Source organism: Pleurodeles waltl, chromosome 4_2, assembly GCF_031143425.1.
Source record: "Pleurodeles waltl isolate 20211129_DDA chromosome 4_2, aPleWal1.hap1.20221129, whole genome shotgun sequence".
In the NCBI taxonomy this organism is placed as follows: domain Eukaryota; kingdom Metazoa; phylum Chordata; class Amphibia; order Caudata; family Salamandridae; genus Pleurodeles; species Pleurodeles waltl.
Genome location: NC_090443.1, coordinates 592,450,757 through 592,474,157, shown reverse-complemented (window position 1 = coordinate 592,474,157; position 23,401 = coordinate 592,450,757). Strand labels below are relative to the sequence as shown.

Below are 23,401 nucleotides of genomic sequence, written 5' to 3'. Positions count from 1 at the left end.
TCCCTTCGAGTATTGTGTATCGTCCCTCTAGGCTTGTCCCAGAGTGTAGTGTCTCCAAGAGTACCCTTCGTGCCACCCATATAAGTGTCCCTCTGGCGTATCTCGAGTATGTGGTCCCAACTATTGTGCCCCACCAGCGTTTATGCATCTTTTTTAAGTCCGGCGCGATAAGATGGGTCTATTGAAGCAAAGCTACATGTATTTTGCTATGTCGTAAAAACTGATATACCTCATATCTTTTACTAAAGCCCGCCAGCCCTCTTACGTTTCACGTCATAAGAGAGTATTGTGTCATTTGTTTAATAGTATATGAGGTTGTCTATATCTTGTGTACCCCAAGGTAGGGAGCAGCTGAGAATCCCGAGCTCACTCTGACCAACCTCCTCCCTCTCCAGCACCACCCCCCATCGAACATCCCAGAAAGCACAGCCCTTCAAAACCATTGGAAACTAGTGAAACAGACCCTCTAACATAACATAGGTATGACAGTAAACTCCCCATCCTAGGCTGGTGCACCAACTGGCGATCAGCTGTTAGCACTGCAATGCTTATACAGAACTAAACTTTCTAGACTTCAACTATGGATACACCATAGTGTATGTGGGGGTTTATGTGGCTGGTCTATGAGGGGCAAGTAACAAGTAACGTAACATCATATAAGTTAATGTGCTCAGCCCATGTGATGGGCACGCAAGCCTGCCTTCTATATGTCCAGTAGTTCTTCGTCGTGTTGGGCCCATTGCAGTTAACATGTTATTCCCAGCACAGTAACAAATCTTATAGCACGCCTTCAGCAGTTTGTGGTGTTATCGGTGGGCCATCACCAAAGATTGCGTGTATCTGATCATCGTCCAGTTCTGGGACAGCCACATCCAGCTGTGCCCCACTCAGTACAGGCGAAGGCGGGGTCCTGGCCTGAAGTTCCATCTCTTCCACTATCTGTGCTCTTTCTTTGGCTGCTTTTCTCTCAAGGGGCCAGCCCGTGGCTGCTCTCTGCTGATGACCTGATTCTCCCGTCTCATAGGCCTCATGGATCGTGAAGGTGGTTTTGGTATTGCGTGGATTATGCCTCTGCTTTCCATCCATGCCCAAGCTTCATACAGAGTACAAAAGGTGGTGTTAATGTCCATTGAGACCCGGAGGGTCACTGGGAATTGCAGCGCGTATTGTGCTTCCTGAGTGTGCGCTTAACCATGAGAAAGGATGCTCGTTTCCGCTGTACTACCAAAGTGTATTCAGGATAAATGTGTACCTGCGCGTCCGATATTCTCCAGGGGCCTCAGGCATGTGCCATCTGCAGGATGTGGTCTCAGTCATGGTAGTTAAAGAGGTGAACCACCACGGGGCATGAAGGGGCCCCTGGATGAGGCGGTCTGCCTGGTACCCTGAGGGCTCTTTCCACTGAAAAGAAGGACGAGTGTTTGCCTTGCAGGAATGTTTGAGATAGCCACTCTTCCATGTATAGGTCCATGCTGGGGCCCTCCTCACGTTCCGGTAGCCCCACCACACGTATGTTATTGCATCAGGACCTTCCCCCGATCATTTATCAACTGCTGCAGCTGTGTTACCTCCTTTTGTAAAGCACTGATGTGAGAAGCAGCATCCGCCACCGACGGACACATGTCAGATACTGTGCTTTCAGTGGCTTTCACACATTCCTTCAATTTCTTGTGATATTTGCACAGGTGTCCCATGTCTATCCGCAATGCATCGATCTGGGTTCCAGTGTATTCTTGATGTCCAGCACTGCGTTTAGTATGTCATTAAATTTCTGAGTGTCTTCCACCAGTGTGGCCACCAACGATGAATCCAAAGGGTTTCTTCTTTCTCCTAGCGCCATCTCCTCCTGCGCTCCTGACCCGGCCACCCTGGGTTTATCCATTTTGTTGTGGCCCATGTCTATTCCTGTGAGCCTGTACCAGAATTGAATCTCAAATCTTTAGTGTCAGTATGAGGGTTCCGCTGGCACTTACAATGATCACCAGTTATAAGTCATCATACAGAGGCCTGCACTGAAGAGTTTGAATGCTTTGGGCTGCCCCCTATGTCATTCTCGATGTAATGGTGCAGGAAAAGACTACTGCACATTTGCTCGGGCAGGGGCTCTGCAGCCCTGCCTCCTGTTCGCCTCTCTATTCCACTCCAAGTTTTTTTTTTTGGTTCACAGGCCCAGGATGAAAGTCGTAAGGTGGACAGCTATCCATGGATTCCGCCTGTCTTTCCTTCCGGCCGGGCTCTTCCCGCAAAAATCGTCTGGTGCCACCAATTTCAACCCAGGAGGGGAATTCCTCGCCTCCTTTGCATTTGCCAGTGCTGTTCTTTGAGGGGGTTCCCCGGGCTGCAGTCCTCTGTCGCAGCCTGGGCCACGCTCAGGGCAGTCTCCTCCCTATTGTGTCTCTAGTGCGGCCTTGCCGCGCTCCTCATATTCATCGGAGGGGGTCGCCGTCTCCTCCCCACGATGTGCCTCAGTCCGCCGCTCTCTGTAAGCGCACCTCCCGGGGCTGGAGATGCCCGCAGTCTCCTCCTTATTCGCGGCCACGTATCCTTTGTAGCCAAGGTAACCCCTGCCCTCACGTGGCCGACTGTGTCTCTTGTGCGGCCTTGCTGTGCTCCTCACAGTGACAAGGGTGGTTACGGTCATCCACCTTGCAGTGCGCCTCAGTCCACCGCTCTCCACAGGCGTACCTCGTGGAGCTGAGGGCACCCGCATCCCCCTTCTCGGTCATAGGGCAGCTGTCACAAGCTTTCCTTCAGCCTGGTCGCTAGGCCACCTGCTCCCATGCGCGGCTCCTCGTTAAGCGGCCAGCCCGAGTTTATCAATACAGCTGCTCCAATCACTGCACCGGCTCTGCACTTGCCAGCCCGCTGCACGAATGGTAGCAAATGTGAGGGCCCCTGCACCAGCCAATGATTTTGGCCGAGTTGGGGTATTTAATTCAGGATTACTGCTGGACCTGGAGTCGAGTCGGATTCAGCCATCCGCTCCGGTCGCCATCTTGGCCATGCACCAGGTTTGTACTTTCTGATACTGCTAAAGGCAGCAAATCAAAAATGCCTTCCATTTTTTTCTCATTTTACTGCACTTCTGAATGGCTGTTGTTTCTTAACCCTTTCTACTCTACTGTGGAAAACTTAAAATGAAAGCCTATTTGTGATTATTCATGAATTTTTCGCAAACTTCAGTGAGGCCCCCTTGTAACTTCACAACATAGTCACAAAAAGTTACGGGTGCAAAACATCCCTAGATTACTTTTTCAAAAACTTTACAACTATATTCCAGTTAAAAAGAACTCCTCATTAGGAAAACACTCAATCATTCTAGCAGTTAAAATCAAAAGACTTTGAATTTCACTCAAATGTAGAACTAACTCTTTAATGACCTTCCCCCAACACTGCTTTGGCAGAGTTTCCATAGCAACCCACTACAACTAGTAGGTTAAAAGCGCAGCTTATGTTTTACGAACTGCATGTAAAGGTAAAACTAAAATACAACAGGTGCGGCTCACTCCTTCCAAATGTAACCAAATCAGACAGTACATTTGACTTCTTTAGTTTAACCACATCCAATCACAGATGTACTTACTAACTTTTCAAACTCACAACCTATTTTTTAAATGTCTGATTACTGAAATAATCCAATGAAATGTGTCCCTTTTATTCAAGTAACTCCTTACCTCCTTTTTTTAGCTGCCTTTCATTTTTCAAATATCTCATTCTCTTCCAGCCTTCTCTTGTGAGCTATTCCAGCTTGCCTTCACAATTTTCAGAATGTGGATTGTAGGACAGAGCTTTGTGTTTTGGGCAAATAGGTGTTCTAGAAAGAGTGGCAAAGACATGAACCTGGGTTTGTCAAATGTGGACATAAGAAGGTTTGTTCAGAGAGGTTTAAAGTGGCCTCAATTGTTCCTCATAATTGTACACTGTGGTGGTAATGACCTAGGCACACTCACTGAGGTAGGATTGGAAATCTTAATGAAGTATACCTTTGCACAATTAATGACACTTTTTCCTCACACTGCCTTGGTATTTTCCAACATATGACAAAGGTAGGACCAAAGTTTGTCCACAGATTGACAAAGCCAGGAAACATGCTAATAAAACTGTTTCTGCATTCCGAAGAGACCACAGCACAGGCTCTTATAGGTAGCTGTCACATACTTACAATGAACAAAAAGGCCCTTCTCAGGGCCATCCTTTTGCCCAAAATTTTTGTTCATTTTCTATATTCAAATATATTTGAATTTCAGTTTTTAAATATTTGTGATGTCACGATTTTCACGACATACTCACGAATACAGCAAACAAAAGTAGTCATTCATTAGACACCAGCCTGTTCAAAATTCATGACTATATATATATATATATATATATATATATATATATACAAACATAAGGAATTTTCTATCTCAGACTAGGAACATTACTTTTTAAATAATTCTATAACGACATATATGTGTGTCTGTGACTGCATATATGAGAGTTCAGTGGGTCTGTCAGTGGGTCCATAACTGTCTCAGAAGCTCTTTCAGGGTGTGTGTGTGGGAGTTTGTGCAAGTGAATCTGTGAGCGGGTATGTGACTGTCTCAGTGGTTCTGTGAGTGGGTGAATGACTGTCTCAGTGGATCTGTGAGTGGATGCATGAGTTTCTGAGTGAGTCTGTGACTGGGTGTGCCAGTGTCTAAGTGACACAGTGAGTGGATGCATGAGTCTTTGAGTGAGCCTGTGACTGGGTACATGAAAGTCTGAGTGGGTCTGTGAGTCGATGCATGAGTGTCAGAGTGGGTCTGTGAGTGGGTGTATGATTGGGTCTGTGAGTAACTGTGAGTGTCTGAGTGGGTCAGTGAGTGGCTATGTTAGGGTCTGAGTGGGTCTTTGAGTAGATGTGTCATTGCCTGGGTGGGTCTGTGAGTCTGAGTTTCTGAGTGGGTCTGTGAGTGTGTGCATGAGTGTATGAGTGGGTCTGTGAGTAGGTGAGTCCATGTCTAAGTGGGACTGTGAGTTGGTGCATTAGGGTTAGAGTCGGTCTGTGAGTAGGTGCAGGACTGTCTCAGTGGGTCTCTGAGTTGCTGCATTAGGGTCTGAGTGGGTCTGTGAGTGGGTGCAGAAGTGTCTGAGTGGGTCTATTAGTGTGTGTGTGTGTGAGGCACTGGGTAGGTATGTGAGTGGGTGCCTGAGTTTCTGAGTGCTGCTATGAGTGATTAAATTAGAGTTTGAATATCTGTGAATGTATTTTTGTTGTCTCCGATATTAGAAAATTTGTCACAATGTTACACAAAGGGGTCATGCTGCTCATCTTGACATCTTGGTGCGTCAAGGGAAAAACACCATTCTTTTACATTTTATGTTCATACCATGTCCAAATAAAACTCCTGTATCCCACCCATGGGGACAGGTAACCTCCAACATGACCCTTTACACAATTTCCATCAGTTTATTTTCCCCAGGGACCATGTCCAAATGTTTAATTGGTGACTACAACTTTCTGTTCAATTTCACAGGGCAACTATTCATGCGTGCACTCACGACTAGCCATTAATTCATTGCAACTTTGTGACATCAGAGATCCATATTTGGATTTTCTTTAATTTCTCCTCAAATACTGAACAGATTTACACCAAATAAGAAAAAGGCTCATCTGCCCAGACAGTACACTTTTTTGACACCCCCCTTTTTCTCAGTCCCCGCTTGACAGATCACCCCAAAACTTTCTGTGCGCAACAAGAATCACCAGCACACTCTTTTTAAAGAAAATTTCATGAAGATTCAACAAACAACGTTAAAGATCAAGGCAAGTGAAAAAACACGTTTTGTATGGAAACATGGCCCTAACTGTAACTACCTAGCGGCAACTGCCACTAGGTTATAAATAAATATGCATATACACATATATGTATTTTTCACTGAAAAAAACAAATGTTACAGAGATGTTATAGTTAGGAAACAGAATTAAAAAAAAAATAGGTATTCACTTACTAAGCCAAATGTTACAGGGATGTCATCGTGCCCTCACCATGCAGTTTGTTTGTCAAAAATTTTACTGCACAAATTACATTGATATAATAAATGATGTTATCAAAGATGTCATGAGTGCTGTAAGTTGTGGGGTACTTAGCAGTGTATGGTGAGGGCGGAGTTGTAGTTACCTTAGGGCACGAGTTATAGTTACTTGAGTTAACTGTAACTATTACAGGTGAATTTCTATTGTTTTGTATGTTTAAAATGAGAGCCTAACTATAACCTCCCTGTAACCTTTGTTTTTTTAAGTGAATTTATATGTTTTTAAAAAACAATTGTATTTGCTAACTATAATGTCCCTGTAATCTTTGATTTTTTCAGTGAATTACTTAAAGATAAAGTAATTTTCATTACAATATGTTGATCTAGCCACCACTGCACACAGCCTTTGGCCATGCACTACGACTAAGAAACAGTCCAAGAGTTTTACCATTAGGCCAAAAGAGACCATGGGCTGCTGCCCATCAAAACCTAACTATAACATTCTTACCAAACATGTTGCCAGTCTGTCCCTTTGAAGTCATTGTATGGACAGACCATTGAAATAACGTTCTCTCTCTCTCTTTGCCATCCCATTATGGGATGGAAGAGAGAAAGTGACAGGACTGCGGGGAACCTCAAAACAGGAACGTGGGGGGAGCCTTAAGGCCGTGCATTCCTAGCTGGCTCCCCACGTCCTGCAGGAGCTGGTATTGCTCCCACATGAAGGGAGCTGCTTTTACTAGCAGCTCCCTTCTTGTGGGAGCAATGTTTTCATCTGTATCTCTGCATACATATTTGTGCAGGGACTTTGTGTGCTTTTGCTTCGTGGGAGCTAGCAGCTCACCCGGGACATAGCTGGAGCTGGCCCTGTGGGGGGGGGGGGGGGAGCGGCGATACTAAGGGCCATCATTAGCCTCTAGTGTTTTGCCATGCGACCCCCCCCTGGGGATTTGGTGGTCACTGGGGCCCGGGGAACAAAACTGACCACCTTCATTGTTTTTTTTTTAGCTCCCAGGAGATGGTGGTCCCTGGGACTATGGAAGACTACACGGCCCCGACAAACAACTAAATCTTTGCCCCAGGGAGGTGGTGGTCCACAGGGAGGCAGGGCGGGACATTTAGCCCCTGCATATTACTGAAAGTTGGCCTGGGGCAGTGGTGGCCCCAGGATGTGAGGGGGCCACTCAGCCCCCCAAGTGCAATCTAATAATTGCCCCGGGGAGGTGGCAGTCCCCTGGGCTTTAGCAAGCCCAGGAAGTGGGCCCCATGTGCTCCTCAAATTATTTTTTGCATGTCCCCAGGGGCACAGGGGAAATATCTGTGGATCTGGATCCACAGATTTCTTCTGACGTTTAAAAAAACAAATGATTTTTAGCCCTGGCATGGTCCTTCTGTGACCTCAGAACCAGAGCTAAGGGGTCAGGGTGTCCCTACTCTGGCCCCTTTGCTATTTTTTCACCTTGTTTTCTGGGACTTGGCTGAAGCCGAGTCCCAAGATGTCTGCCAACTCTTCCTTGTTGTTGTTGTGTGTTGGCAGACAATCAGATATCAGCATGGAGACAAAAGGATCTGCATTCAACTGTTCAGGCTGTAGTCTTGTTAAAAAATTTGAATAATTCCATTGACGTAAAATAGGGGAAAGTGTTTAGGGAGCCCTCTTTTTTTCAGCCCCCACTTGATGAATCACCCCAAAACTTTCAACACAGCAGCTGAACTGACCAAAGTATATGTTTTAATAATTTGTGGATATTTGTCAAATGGCACCAAAGTTATTAACAAAACAAAACAATCATCTGTCAATGGAAAAAATGGTCCTAACTATATATATATATATATATATATATATATATATATATATATATATATATATATATATATATATATATATATGCATACTGGGGATCGCCAGTTGGTAGTTATAGTTATGACTAAGTCTCCATAGAAAAAGCATTCTTTACTTGCCTTTATCTTTGGTGTTTTTTGACAAATTATCACAAAATGTTCCCAAAAGTGTTCCCAAGAATCTTGTTTTACATGAGAAGTCTCAGGGTGATGTGTCAGCGGGGGCTGCAAAAAAAAGGTGGGGAGGTCATAAAAAGTGGATTTCCCATTATAATTCCCATAGGGATTTTGAACATAAGTGCAGCCCAAATTTACAGCACATCATAGTATATATATTTATATATATATATAAACTGCAGACATCTAGTAACATAGCACTACATATATATAAATATATAAATTGCTATGTTATGTTATATATGTTATTTCCACCCATAGGTGTATCTCTTTGCTTAGCCAACACAGAATCTGCAACACGCTAGAACAGCCAAGTCTTCAAAGGTTTTTAAACATAGCTAAATCAGGACAGCTGCAGAAATGGTAGGGGAGTTGATTCCGGGACGATTAAGGAAAAGGATCTACCGCAGAGTCTGGTAGTGTGGTTGCAGGGAACAGTCAATAGCACCTTACTGCTAGATCTGAGGGTTCTAGCGGGACAGTAATGCTATTTGTTGAAAACAGTACTTTTTGTGATGTGCTCATTCACTCATTGGGTCTTGTCTGCATTATTTAAAACTGCCAATGAAAAAATAAATAAATAGCTATACTATGGCTTTTGGTAAAAAATAACTGCCATTTTATAATGCTGTTTGAGGGGCTGATTCGGCATGAAAGCATTCAGATGTGACTAAAATAGACACCACTCTCTCACCCAGTGTGTCTCACCATTTCAGGTAATCTCCCCCAACTCACACCTTGTCATTGCAGGTGGAGAGGAGGGTCGTAATCTCTAGGGTGGTGCTGCTTGCAGCGCCACCCTGAAGGATTAGGACCGCCCGTACTGCCAGTCCCTCCTGTAGGAAGCTGGTCTGGTTTGTAGTGGGTACCAAATGTACTTACACCTTATACCAGGTCCAGGTCCAGTTATCCCTTATTAGTGAAATGTAGGCAGTGTTCTAGCAGCTTAGGCTGTCCAAAGGTAGCTGTAGCAGAGCAGCTTAGGCTGAACTACGAGACATGCAAAGCTCCTTAATACCACTATAGTTAACAGTACTTATACACAATAAAAGACAATACTCTGTGTTACCAAAAATAACGGTACTTTATTTTAGTGAAACAAGCCCAAAAATATCTTAGAGACAATACTCCTTCTGGTGGAAAGTATTATACACAATATATACACTAGAGACCAAAATCAGGTAAGTAATAAGTCATAGAATAGTACACACAGTAGAAAATACAATAAAATGCAATAGGCCTAGGGGCAACACAAACCATATACTAAGAAAGTGTAATGTGAATCACAAAACCCCCCCTAGGCAAAAGTAGTGTGTAGAGGTGCGCTGGGAGTGTCAGAAAACACCAAAGGTAAGTAAAATACCCCACCCCAGAGTCGTGAAAAGAGATATTGCAAGAACCAAGCAAGACTGCAATCAACAATTGGTGGATTCCGGGACCTGAAGACCTGTGAAGAGAGGAGACCAAGTCCAGAAGTCACAGAATATTCCAGAAAGGATAGGAGCCCCTGCCAACCTAGAAGATGGTGCAAAAGAAGATTCTCCAGTTAGAAGAAGTCTGCAGAAGGTGTCCTACGTTGAGATGTTGGATGCAGGCTGTTTGCATCACTGGATTCATCCAACAAGCCTTGGTTCAAGCAAGGTCGCAGTTTGTGTTAAAATAGCACTGCCTGGACCCAGGAGGGACCTGGAGGCCTCAACTCAGACTGAGAAGGCAGAGGAGGCTCCCAACACTGGAGAGAACCCACAGAAGATGAGGCAGCACCCACGGAAGTCCCAGGAGTAGGGGACAAGGAAGAAGCAAAGTGTGGTTGGTGCAGCACAACAAAAGAAGGTCCCACAACGCTGGAGAACAACTCAGCGAGTTGTGCATCGCAGGATGGAGTGCTGTGGACCTGGGCTACACTGTGCACGAAGGATTCTTGGAAGAAGTGCACAGAAGCCCAAGGAGCTGGAGATGATGTGGTGCACAGGGGTACTTTTGCAAACCGGGAAGGCAAGCTCTTACCGCCTCCAAATTTGGCAGCTGGACCTTAGGACAGTCTGGGTTGTGTTGGTCTACCACCTGTGTTCCAGGGAGCATGCCTGTTGACAGGAAATGAGTCTCAGAGAACCAGTCGTCATCACAGAAGGTGCCTGCAGGAGTAGGGAAGTGACTCCGTCACTCCATGGGCGATTCCTTCGGTTCTTCTGGTGCAGGGTGAAGACAGGGAGTCCTCAGAGCGTGCACACATTGGAAACTGCTACAAATGCTGGATGGAGCTGAAGTTATAGGTCACAGGAGTCATCCTGGATGCTTTGTTGCAGTTACAGCGGTTCCTGGAGCAGTCTGCGGTTGATCCAACAGTCAGAAGCTGAAGCAGAGGATGCAGAGGATTCCTGGAGGAGTCTTGCAAGCTGAATCTGAGGAAACACCTAGAGGAGAGACCCTAAATAGCCCTGAGGGGGGGATTGGCTACCTACCCAGGTATGCACCTATTGGAAAACAAGATGGGTAACGCCTGGGACACACTGGAGGAGCTCTGTGCACCACTCTGGGGTGGTGATGAACAGGGGAGTGGTCACTCCCCTTTCCTTTGTCCAGTTTTGCGCCCGAGAAGGGACTGGGGGTCCCTGAACTGGTGTAGACTTGCTTATGCAAGGAGGGCACCATCAAAAGCATTTCCAGAGGCTGGGGGAGGCTACCCCTCCCAAGCCTGTAACACCTATTTCCAAAGGGAGAGAGTGTAACACTCTCCTCCCAAAGGAAATGCATTGTTCTGCCTTCCTGGGACTGGGACTGTTATTGTAATGTTAATTTGGCTTCTGTGATGGAAAAGAAGTCAGTATTTATGCAGCACTTAAACAGTAATAAACTGAAAACTGTAAAACTAAATCTACTCAGTAAAATCGGAGTTAAGCATTTTTACAGTTTTAAGTTAACAAGTAGTGCCTAAAAGATCAAAGTGGCAACTGCAGACATTTAGTCACATGAGACCGATGCCAAGTTGAAAGTTATTGCTAACCACCAATGTCTGAGAAGGTAATGTGTCAGAGGAGAAAGAGTCATTGTCGTTGAGCTGCTGGACGAGGCTGGGATGAAGATTTCTTTGTTTGGACTTAGTCCCTTTTTTGGAAAGCAAAGTCTCCAGAGGGATGAAGTTGCAGGCTGTAAACAACAATGGATACCCATTCTATGATGAGCCACTGAACAAGATTTGATAAAAAGAGAAAAATGTAGCGGGTGCTTCTATAATGTCAAGATGGCAGGATATGCGCCTTGGGTGGATTGGTGAGCAGGTAGTTCCTGTTCTTCTTTTGATTCTCATAGCACTATTTTAAAAATTTCAAGTTTTAGTTTTGGGCTATCTGGGCACCATTAGCACAACTTCCAAGGATCCAGGACAGGAAGGGTACCACTTGGAGGGTCAGGATTCACTTAGGTTGGGTCCAAGATGGTTGGAGCCCTTTGTGTCCCTGAGCCTCTGATCAACATGCCAGCCAACTAGCCCTTGGAATCACTCTGGGAGTCCTAGGTTCAAGCAGAAAAGCAGATATCAAGCGGCGGGGCAGCTCCCTGATGGCACATGGCAAGCTTCAGGCAGCAGGGGAGTCCTCTTGGTTCACCAGGGCAATTCTCTGAAGTACACATTAGGCCACTGGCAACAGGGCAGTCCTTTGAGAGCCCTTCCAAAGGACCAGAAATTAACTGAAGAGTGGGGCTGAAGGTAATGTGTTTTACCTGCACAGAAGTGTTTAGTTCCATCACTGTTCTGATTTTTCATTTTGACACCGTAAGCACAACTATTATGCCCAATCATGGGTCTTGTGGTCACCGTACCACTGGCACCAAAGTGCACCAAACTGAAGGGACCCACTAAGGCTGAAACGGTTATTGGATTGCTTGTGTTCCAGTTCAGAGAGGATCTAGCTTGGCAGTTAAAGCTGAACTGTTTTAATTGGAGCAAGGCTGAGGCAGATTTCTATGGCTGGGTCAAACCTGAGGTGGCATGATGAACAAAAAAACTGATTGGGATGCAGCCCCAAGTTAATACACATGGCTGAGATTAATTCAAGCATTCTGTCCATTACTTTTTTTTACATTGTACTTTGGAGATAATGCACCATTGTCTACTGTGGATATAAAGCAAACAGAAATAATCCAGATTTCTGAGGAGAGAGAATTAACAATCAAATGTGGGGCCTTCTCCAACCAAAATACCAGGAAGTCAAATGTATATTTCCAATTTAAATCAAAGGATCGTTTTCACAGCAGATACAGTGAACACAATTGCCCCAAAACATTCCAGTATATTCATTCCTACTCAGTTTAAGGGTGCATAAAGATATGAAAATCGCAGCCAGTGCTAAAATTAAGGTGCTTACTTAGAGCCCAGCCAGTGGACCATGAAGCTGCTCGGGTGTCAGAGATCTTACTTCTGCTGACCCCAGAGCAACCTACTGGACAGGTGTAAATCCAACCCTGCCCAAGAAGGTGCAGAACATTCAGTCAAACCACGTTCTTTGACATGTGTGCAACACTTTCTATGAAAGTTTTAATTTCTGGTTTGGGCACTGCTTTACGTTGGCATGACAAACATATTTTTTGTTATTAAAAAACAAACTCCAAAAGCAGATGTTTCCTCTAGAAAAAAAACAAAAAACGCAATGTCTCTCATGCACTGGGTGTTTTCATCTGGCACCTCAGAGACATTTTTCTCATTTTCCTTCCTGGAACAATCAAAATGTGCATTTTTAACTCAAGTTGGAAATAAGAGGCCAGACCCTTCACCTTAAAAGGAGAGACCTCAAGCATCATGGAGCAGCAGTCCTGCTGCATATGACCCTTTCCTGAAGAGGCCAACAGAGTGCAACTTTGTAATATAAGGTAGCAACAAAATAATTGGTCTATGTTTATTCTACTTGGGTTTTGTTGTTTAGGGATGTCACTAAAATAATATGTCTTCTCTTTTTTATTTCCTTTAGTTTTGAGGACTTTGAGTAAAGTGACAGGTTTTAGAAGCATGCTTAGTTCAAATTGAATTATTTTGACACTTTAGAGAATCTGTGAATATTAATATCACATTTGATCTTTTGGCAGTGTTTAATATGTTTCACTGATTGTTAAAATTACTACTCATAAGAATCTTGGTCAACATGTGCTGTCACTTTTACCCAAAGGCACTGGATTGGTACGCTTTTGATACATCAGCCCCCTATTGTAACAAATCAGTATTGATAGTGGGCCACCTGCCAAACCCTCCAGGTTTAAAAAAATCATTTTCTGTGAAAATAGTGCTGTTATCTTGCACATGGAATAGTGGTAACTCTCTCCTTTCCACATACCAACAAAATGCTTAGCTGCAAGGCATTCCATTAATATGTGTGATCCGTTCAACTAATTACGTTTTTTCTACCCAGCTGCACTTTACTGCTAACACTTTGGAGCCCAATGTTAAGAGAAAATTTTCAAATCACACAGTACAATATGATGTCTGTTGAAAGGTCAGAGAGATTTAAAGCGAGACCGTTTTATAGGAATACTTGGCGGCTATGAAAGTCCATAGAGCAGAAGTACTACCATAATGTAGTCAGTCAAAGAGTACAGAAACACAGTGCCAAGCAGGCCTAAAGCATCAGGTTTCATATGCCTTCAATGCAGGACTTTATATTAATCTGGTGTAATTCAACATTTTAAAGGTTTCACAAGGTAGTATGCTGTGGGCAGGACTGCAGAGTCAGTAGGGAGTAGCTGACTGACCCTCAGCTGTGTCCAGGAATATGTTTATTAAACCATTTGAATATGTCACTCTCACGTTTTCATAAATTAATAGTCCTGTAAACCGGAGTCCTTATAGAATGAGTTTGAGAGGTAATGAGATGAGAGAGGGTAATGAGATGTGAGTGGCATTTCAGTTCGCAGACTTCCTATGTTTAAAAGAGTCTATTATAATTCCATTGGACACACATCCTATGAGAATGCACAATCTTGTGCATTACTTCTGCTTTAACTTAATATGTGCTTTATAACAATCACTGAAAAATGCTTGTTTTGTAAAAACTGGTAAACACAGTTTCTGTCTATTTTGTGGGTTAGCCGGAAGAATAAACACTAATAAGCACTGTTTCCAAAGGTTTGCAAAATCCTGAAAAAACACCACTAAAATAAAAAAATAAACACTGAAAACAGGACTGTCTTATAATAAACAAAGAAATAAATAAGATGCATATACAGTAGTTATGAATGGACATTTTTCATTTCCCATATTGGTACATGTTCTAAGTAACATGTACAGTACAAATGTCCAGGATTAGTACACTCATGGAATTTCATTTGTTATTTCCAGTCTCTACTTTTCTCCTAAAAATCTGTTTAAACATTCTGGTAAACTATCATAAACACTGAGAGTCATTTAAAATTTGCCACAGCAGGAGATCCACTGTAAATCAGCTGTACTCCTGCCCTGCCAAACTCTCTGTACATCCAATCCCTTTAGATTTGGAAGAAATCCTGGATTTACATTATAGCAGTTTTGCTGACTCTGCTGGCATGCCATCCGGGCAAACAGATGGTCATGTCACCCTATGTAGAGCAGGGCAAGCTTCACCCATTTTCCATACGTGTGAACATCACCTAAGGCTTGGCAGCACTGGTTAGGGAAAACACAGAGTGGCCCTCACAAACAGGGAAAAAAGGTCCGTGCTTGCCACAGCCATTGTTTTTTTTTGTTTTTTTAGAAACAAGCTCCCACTTTGAGAGTATGTTTATTAAAAACATGTTTTGCCAAGTAAGAGCTGCAAAATGATGGTGCTCGCTCAGCAAAAGTTTGCTCTGCTATAGGAAAGAGATCCCTGCCTTCCTTGCAAGGGATCTTAAATATGCCAGGATGTCCTCTGAAAGACAAAAAAAAGCTATGCCCTTCATTAATCTTGTCAACTGGTGGACCAACAGCCGGGGTCTGAATGACCCCCATAGACAAAAAATCTTGACTTAATGATTCATCTGTGCTTCATATAAGCAAAGCAAAGAGTATCAGTTTTTTTCACACCTTCGCACTTTTCTTCCTGTAATTTGTTTTCATACATGGCCTTTCTTCCTCCATCCATTCTAATAACAGTGGACCGAATGGTAAATTTTATCATATGTGCTGAAGAAATTTCTATATGCTTGGTCTATTTGGGTGAAAGTCATGTGCTTTAAAACTGATGAGAGTGCGTGGTAAGGTATGTGTAAATCTTTAAAATGTTAATACTGTGTCGCTGGGAACCTAAGTTCGAGTAGGTTTCCTTGAACTCTACTGGTACACGTTTGTAAGTTGTTCATTAAAAATATTGACTGTATCGTAATGGCCTGCAACAATACTGACTGCAAGATATCACCCTGCACATTGTCACCAAGATGAGTAGATGTGGGTAATAGAAAAATAAATCTATGTGTGATTACTTAACAATATTATGCAAGTCAATATTTTTCTGTATATATTTTTGGAGGTCAGTATCTAAGTGGTTGGTGTTTTGACATACACCGCCTAGGAGTCCTGCGTTTGAAAGCCCTAGCAGAGTCTGCATGTGTTTAGTGTAATACCTATACCTGTCACCCATGCATGTCATACATGTTGTCATACATTATTTTAATTGAGTGAACATGTTTTTTTTTCTTTTAGAATTTTTGGATTGGCCATAAAACAATATGATTAGTTGCAATGTTGATTTCTGCAGACAGAGGAGACTGATTATAAAAGTGTGATTTTAGATTAGGATTGTTTGTTTAGAAGCAGCCCATTCATTTGAAAGCAAATGTGTGATCACAGTGTTTGATCATTTCAGTATGTTCATGTAACCAGCATCAGGAGATTAATATCTTTTCACAGTTGTGGGCCTCATCTATCACGGATATCAGGAATATCAGTACTAGAACAATGTGAAGAATTAGATCGGGTTGGAGTACATATTGGATGGTCTATTTAGGGTTGCAATACAATTTGAAGCTTTATATAGTTTTGCATTTTATCAAGCATCACATATATTATTAAAGTTACTAATTCTGTAACAGTGCTTGCAACATTTTTTGCATTGTCATATTTACAACAGATTAATTGCCAAGTTTCTCAAATTAAACACAAAACACAATCTGTACATAGAAAGACAAAGGAAACATGTTTGGGTTATTTGTTAAACACGCAGGACAAATTGACCAAATGAACAACTGTAAAAAAACAAGTATTAAATGTCATTGGTGGTAGCTAGGTGGTCTCTAGCTCCACAGCCTCTCCAGAATGTCGATTCCCTGAGGTTATCTGTATAGAGAATCATGATTGTATTAGACAAGGAGGCTAGCATTATGCATAAATCGTTTATTCGAGACTTCTGAGCAGCCCCTTTAAAACTGCCAAATGGAATCCAACACAAAGTCACAAAGAAACAGAAACATAATACTACATATACATATATCCCATGAACTGCATTATCTTCCTTTTTTGCTCTGCTTCGTCAACCCAATTTTTCTTCCGTACACCTTGTTCCGGAACGTCTCATTCTTTTTCCGAAATCATCTTACTGCAACTCTAAAATTGTAAAAATATAAAAAATTAAACTGTTCTCCTTTCTTAACTTCATAAAAGAAAATCCTTGCATGCATTATTTGAACAATTTGCATCAACAAATGTTCCTAATCTCGCCTCTCCTCTCATGTTCTTTACCCATCTTGTAATCGTAGCTGTTGATACTTCTTCTCTTAAACTCTTTTATACATCTCATCACACCCAATTTTGGGTGATCATCAAACCTAGGACAGAACACAGATTCTGCCATAGTTTTCGTTCTTTTCTTTTTCTCAAATAATACACCATTTGGTTGATAAAATTTGTTTGTTGCCTCCAACGCTTTCACATTGGAAACTCCTTTAAATTATATCATACATAATAAGTTGCTAACTTCCATGACAGTTGCCTTGTAGTTAAATATTTGATACCTGGCCAACATTCAAACAAAGACAAAACTAATCTAACATCCCAATGTGTCTTATAGCTTCCAACAGGTGGGTTTTTAATCCTTATTCCTTTCATTACCCTACATATTAATGGACTTCTTCCATCAGATATACCATCCACAATAGAATGTCAAGCTTCTATTGCAGACCTATAACAATTCACTGAACTCAGACTTCCCCTAAATTATTCTGCTAAGAAATTTGCCATGATAATTTCATCTGCCTCCATGGGATCCAAATCCCTCTACAGGCAACAACAAATGCAAATGTTCCATGCACTCCTATGTTTCTTTCTTGTACCTGGTGCCCATGACTCATAGAATAATTCTATAGCCTCTTGAAATGTTCTTGAATCGGCCAAATCTCCTGAATTTCTTCTGAATTTCTCCAAACTAGAAGGTTGAGCATTCATGACTCTACCAAAGGATGTTTCCTTCCATCTATGTCCATCAGAAGTCTTCTGCAAGTCTGAATCAATAAAGGATCTTCCATTACCAACTCTGTCACCGATGAATTCCAAGTTTGAGTCACCGAGAAGGGAGCCACTAACACGAATTAGCACTTTTGCCTCCTCCCCTGCATCAATACCCTCTGTATCATAAAGAAAGGAAAAAACACATACCCTTTAATGTTTTCCAATTAAAGATGAGTGCCTCCACTACACCTGCCCCTGGATCCAGCCTCCAACTCTCATATTTCAGTAACTGATTTTTTAACCATGAAGCAAATAAATTCACTTCCAAAGGACCCATTCACAATCGAATTTCCTGTAAAACTCTCAGCATTGGTTTCAAATTGCTGTAATAGCGTGAATGGCATGAGTTCCAATGCACTACAAGATTCTTCTTCCCTGGTAAATACTGCCCTCTCAAATTTTTCTTGTGCGCCAAACAAAACTCTCAAAATTCTTTTGCTAACTCTGAAAGTCTTTTGCCCCCAACTTGTTTATGTAAGTCACAGCTGATATACTTCCCATCTTCACAAGGACTGTGCAACTCTGTAGTTGATTTCTGAAACTGTGAAGTACTAACTGCACTGCCTTCAACTCCAAACAATTGGTATGATCTTTCCTCACCTGTTATCTGCATATCTAATGTTGCTCACCAATCTAAATTGCTTGCATCTGTTTCCAATACATATTCTGGGGTAGAGCTAAACATTGCATGCCCATTCTATGGAACCACCATTTCAATTCTTTCTGTGCATCCATAGTTATCTTCACTCTGTCTCCATACCATACACCTCTTGCCAAACTGGTCCTCTTGAGACATTGCAATGCTGTGTAATTTAATGGACCCGGAAATATTGTCTGTATAGAAGATGACAGAAGACCAATCACCCTTGCTAACATTCTCAAGCTTACTTCGTCCTTTGTCAACAATCCTTTTATCTCTCTTTTGATCAAAGAAAATCTTCCTCTCTGGTGAGTGTGCCATTTCTGTGTGTACTACAAAACCTAGAAATTCCATCCTTTGTGAATGGTGAATAATAGACTTCTGAATCATTACAAAACCTACCCTTTCCATGGTGTGTAGTGTAATTTGTATCTGTTTTTTTTTTAAACTATTACATCTTGGTTCATTAACAAAATATTGTCAAAATAAATTATTGGATTTAATCCTCTCTTCCTGAGATGACCGGCTACTGGTCTCAAAACCTTGGAAAAACACTAAGGAGCTGAAGACAGATGAAATATGACATCTAATTTGGTACAACTTTCCATTCCATCTGAACTGTAGATGCCATTGACTCTCCTGCACAATAGAAATTAAAAAATGAGCATCCTTCAAATCTATTTTTCAATCTAATCCTGTTCCTGTAGAATATCTCAACAGTTGAATTCCCTCCATCTTGAAAGTCTGTAAACCACAAAGTAATTTAAAGCTCTCAAATTTATAACAGGCCTCCAACCTTTGTCTTTTTTTTCTACCACAGAGTATTTTTTGCTCTTCTCTTGTCTCCGCTATGGCCTCTTTTGCCAACATTCCACAAATTTCTCCTTTCACAATTTTCCTTTTATTGTTTTAAAAACAAATCTCTCTTGGTTTCTTTCTTTGTTGGGGGTATGACTTGCACTCTTTCATATACCTTTTTACTGCCTTTAGTATCCACAAATCATTTGTTATCTTCTCCCATTCCATCATGAAAGGTTTTAATCTCCCTCCTAGTTTTCTCTGGATAGAACCAATACCACTCTTCATACTCACATTGTCCTGAAAGTGGTCCTTCATGAGATCTTTTGGATCTCCCTCAAACCGATCTGCTCCGACCACCTCTTCCTTCTTGAGGGTAGAAATTACTGGAGTAGGAACCTCCCCATAAAACGTATTTTTCTTGTCACAATCGGCCTCTGTAAAATGAAAGGCCAAATGACTGGTCCCTCCTTCTGGCACCTCCATAAAAATGACCTTCTCTGTAACTTTTTTGCACAAAAGTATGCATTTTATCCAGGGCATTGAAAGTGTGGTCATGTGTTTACTAGATTCTTTTTTTCCACATCCCCTAATTTAGGACTGATTCTTGAAAGTACTGCCTTACTTCTTTCCGCAATCAGGCTTGTATTAGTATTGCTGAGAAAGCAAATCGCTCTCTGGCTCCAGCCCTTCAAAAGATTTATATCCAATTTAGTTCCCGTGGTATAAGATTATTCAACCACATAAAAAATTCTTTCTAATTGGACCAAGATATCTAGTCGTTTTCCTTGGGTCAGAGCCCAACTTAAATCATTATGCAATCAGATCTGGGTCGAAGTTAGGAGTAGTAGTCTCCTTCACCTCAATTACTGGGCAGGAACACTCAGCCCTCATTACATTCCTTTCACCTCTTTCTAAAGGTCTCCTTATTATATGTTTGATGTATTCAGCAACATGACTCATAGGGCACCACTCTGAACTGCATGGATTTCAGATGGATTAAACATTTAGACTTATAGCCCATCTCCTTTGCTGGGATTTCATGCCTTTCTTTCGTGTCTCTTAGGACATCAGATTGAGAGTCATTTGAGACCCCTCTCCTCTCATTTGTTAGTTCATCCTCAGTTCTATGTTTTTTATTTTCTTTAAACATTTCCATAATGGTCCTCTATTCATTAACTCTTCCTCATTTGATAGTGTCCAATATTCCTCATCTTCAACTATTCTACCCTCCCTTTTACCTTCTTTAAGTAACTTACACATGGTTTCTTGTACTGAATCTCCTATTCCCTTACTTATTAATCTCCTAATGACCTCCTCCTGATCTTCCTGAACAGAAATCAAATACATTTTCTTCAGAAATAGAAAAATGTATCTCTACTGCCTACTATATACTTATGTATACAAGCCTATAAAAATCCTGATAAACAACTAGTGATCTATTGTTTAAACTTGCTAAAATTTGGTGACTATATTTATTTTGAATTTCATAAATAATTAGAGACTGATTAAATTAATTCCTGGTGAAATGTATTCTTAGGAAAAAACTATTTTCTCAGAACCATGTCAAGTCACTAATTTTTCTCCTTTGCAACTGCTTGTCGGCTGTCTTTTTGTATTGAGCGTTGCAATGTAATCCTCTCAGTGCATGTCATCACCATGCATGTGATGTTGATTTATGGGAACTAATCACTGTGAAAAAGCCAACATCCTATTAGAAGAAATCAAACTTGAGTAATGACTGCAATGGGCAACAAACAGAGAATGTATCATGCACACAATAGTGCACGAGGGAAACACTTGTCGGGTCTATTTGTTAATTTACAGTCCTTTGAAAAAAACAACAAATTTGAAAAGTTAAATATTTGAACCTCTAAAACTCGATCTTTTCACCTTTTACACGTCACCAAATATTCATCAATAACTAGCCTACTTATAATATATACAATACACTCAAAAAATTACACTAAAATTGGGCAACTGGTTCAATAAAGTTGTATTTCAACTCCCAATCATTCAATAATACTCCTGTTAATATTCCATCAATAAACCTGTGAATAAAAAACATAATACTTATCTGCTCAGAAGCAGCAAACAAAGAGAAAGAGAATGCATTGAATTAGACTTATGTGTAGTGTTATGGTTTTGTTTCCTTATGACTTCATGTTGAATTGTATTTGAAGCTTTTAAAGGGGCTGCTCAGAAGTAGTAAATAAAAAGGTTTATGCATAATGCTATCCTACTGTGTTGACATAAAATCACATTCAAAACTAATAGTTTTGCATTTCTTTGAATCATACCTGGTGCTCTACAACAAAACGGAGTACTCTGTGTCTCTCCTCTGTTGTCATATTTAGGGTTGGGCAAATTGTAATTACCTTAGCTTGACGTTGATTAAGGCAGATGTTTTCAACATGTCTAGTCCTGCAGCACAATGTTTCTTCGACAATAATGGCTCATCAGGAGTAGGGATTTCTGGATGTTTCCGAGGAGCTCAATGTGCACCTTTTTCTCTTCTGTTTTTCTTCTTGTATGGTAAAATGATGAGCCACAATTGTGATTTCTAGAGTCAAGGTTCCATCAATTTCTTCATCCTTGCTTGGATGAGGATTGGCTACTTGTATAAATGGCCCTGTGAGTGTTCCAGAAGGCCTTGTTGGATGAGTCTCTGTCTGAAGTGCAGCAGTTGGGGGGCTGCGGGGCGGGAGTGAGGAGTGGTCATATGGATGTAGTTTTATCAACTGTTTTGGTGGCTCATTTTGTATCCTGTGCACTCTTTGGGCAGTATATCAATTTTCCAAGTGAATATCAGTTTGAGGCATTAGGAAAATAATTTTCAACAATGTTCCCCTATTGGCTATTAATTATTTTTTTACTCCTCCTGAATAAGATTGCTTAGGAAAAAAATATATATATATATAAATGTTGCTAATATTGTATCTTAATAGTTAAAACAAGTAAAGTTTCATTTAAGCTATTTAGAAAAAAATGTTAATTGATTCCATTGTTTTATTATCTTTTGTAAACTAGGTAATTGAGGGTGCAGGATTAGGAGAAAATGGGATGACCATCAGGAGTTTGAAGAAGGAAGGATTTGAAGCGATCTTCATTGGAATGGGTAGGACAATATTTATATAGCTATGCATCAATGCAGTGCTTGCATGCATTAATTTTACATTTAATGGTTGCACATAAGCAAACATTGATATGACTCATATGGTTCTATAACCAAAGGAACACCAAAGAAGAAGAACAGAGGCATTGCAATGAATGTGCCATGTTTTTTACAATTTGACCTCTTTACGTTGTACAAGAAGTCTAAAAAATGTTGGTAGTCAGTGATCTAACAAAAGAAAGCAACAAAAAATACAAATTACGAATGAACTTGAGCTATTTTACACTCTTGTGTTTATGATGCACTCAAATATTTAGTCATTGAAACTCAGTGTGTACAGAATAAACTTTGATGTATAGTAGTTCATGTAGTTAGTTATCTTCTAAAGGTTTGGTTATCTTACTGTCTATGTGTGAAAGATGCTCCCTTCTTTATTATCAGAAAACTAGTAACTATGCACCCTATATGTAGTTTTTCCCATCTGAGTGCTGCATACTGAATCTAATGGGTCGTTTTGAAGAAGTTAAATCTTTCCTTCTTTTCTACTGAAAAGTCAAAAAACGTGTTGTTTCACAAAAGGTTTTTTTTTTTGGACACATAAATTGATTTAACATTATTTATGTCTTCCCCTGGGTGTTAAGGGAGAGGGAGAAGTTAATGAGCGGACATCAATGTTTTTTCACAGATTTGTTTTCAGTTCAAGTCTGTATATAGGGATGAGTAAAGCTACTTTTTTATTTTGAGAATTTGCTGACTGTTTTTAGGATCCCTCATTTTTTAGATTCATGCCATAATCATACTTGTGCACCACGACTTTTGGTGCCTCAAACATCTAAGGAAGCTGGCAACAGTTACTTTCCCTGCATCAAGAGGTTACCACCAAAGCCTACAGAGTTAGAAGATGGGAGCTTGAAGCTCTATTGTGAAGATGTGTGTAGGAATGTCAGTTGTACTATGTGGAGAAGTGGGTTCATAATCTTGTTGGGAGCTGTGACCGAGGGCCCATATTATCTAAATAATACTGAGCCACTTTCAATAAGGCTTGCCTTAATTTGCATATGGTATCTTGGCTCAAACAGCAGGATTGCCCTGGGAGAAAATGTGAGATGGTGTATTTAGCAAACAAAATTCAACAGCATTTACAGATAAAGAAACAAAGTACCTAACAGTCTGCTCCAGGTTTAATAAAAGGAATTACAGTGAATACAATCCAAAAAAGTAGAATGGGTTAATCATTCATGGTAATGGAAATAGCCTATTTAATTCCATTGTGCACATTATTGCAGTGATCATCAATATATCAAAGGAAAATTGAATATCAATAAAATATGGAAAACTTCAAATGTCCACAGGCAATACACTGCTGTAACGTAGGATTCCCAAGTGTCTG

The 23,401-nt window shown here is 41.1% G+C and overlaps 1 protein-coding gene across 2 annotated transcripts in view; it reads left to right on the top strand.

Annotated features, from left to right (window-relative positions):
* Positions 1–23,401, top strand: part of DPYD (dihydropyrimidine dehydrogenase) — a 3,199,941-nt gene that overhangs the window by 1,058,263 nt on the left and 2,118,277 nt on the right. For both annotated transcript variants that reach the window (XM_069232136.1, XM_069232137.1), the window contains exon 8: positions 21,927–22,014. In XM_069232136.1, coding sequence (XP_069088237.1) covers positions 21,927–22,014 — 88 coding nt within the window. The remainder of the gene's footprint in view (positions 1–21,926; positions 22,015–23,401) is intronic.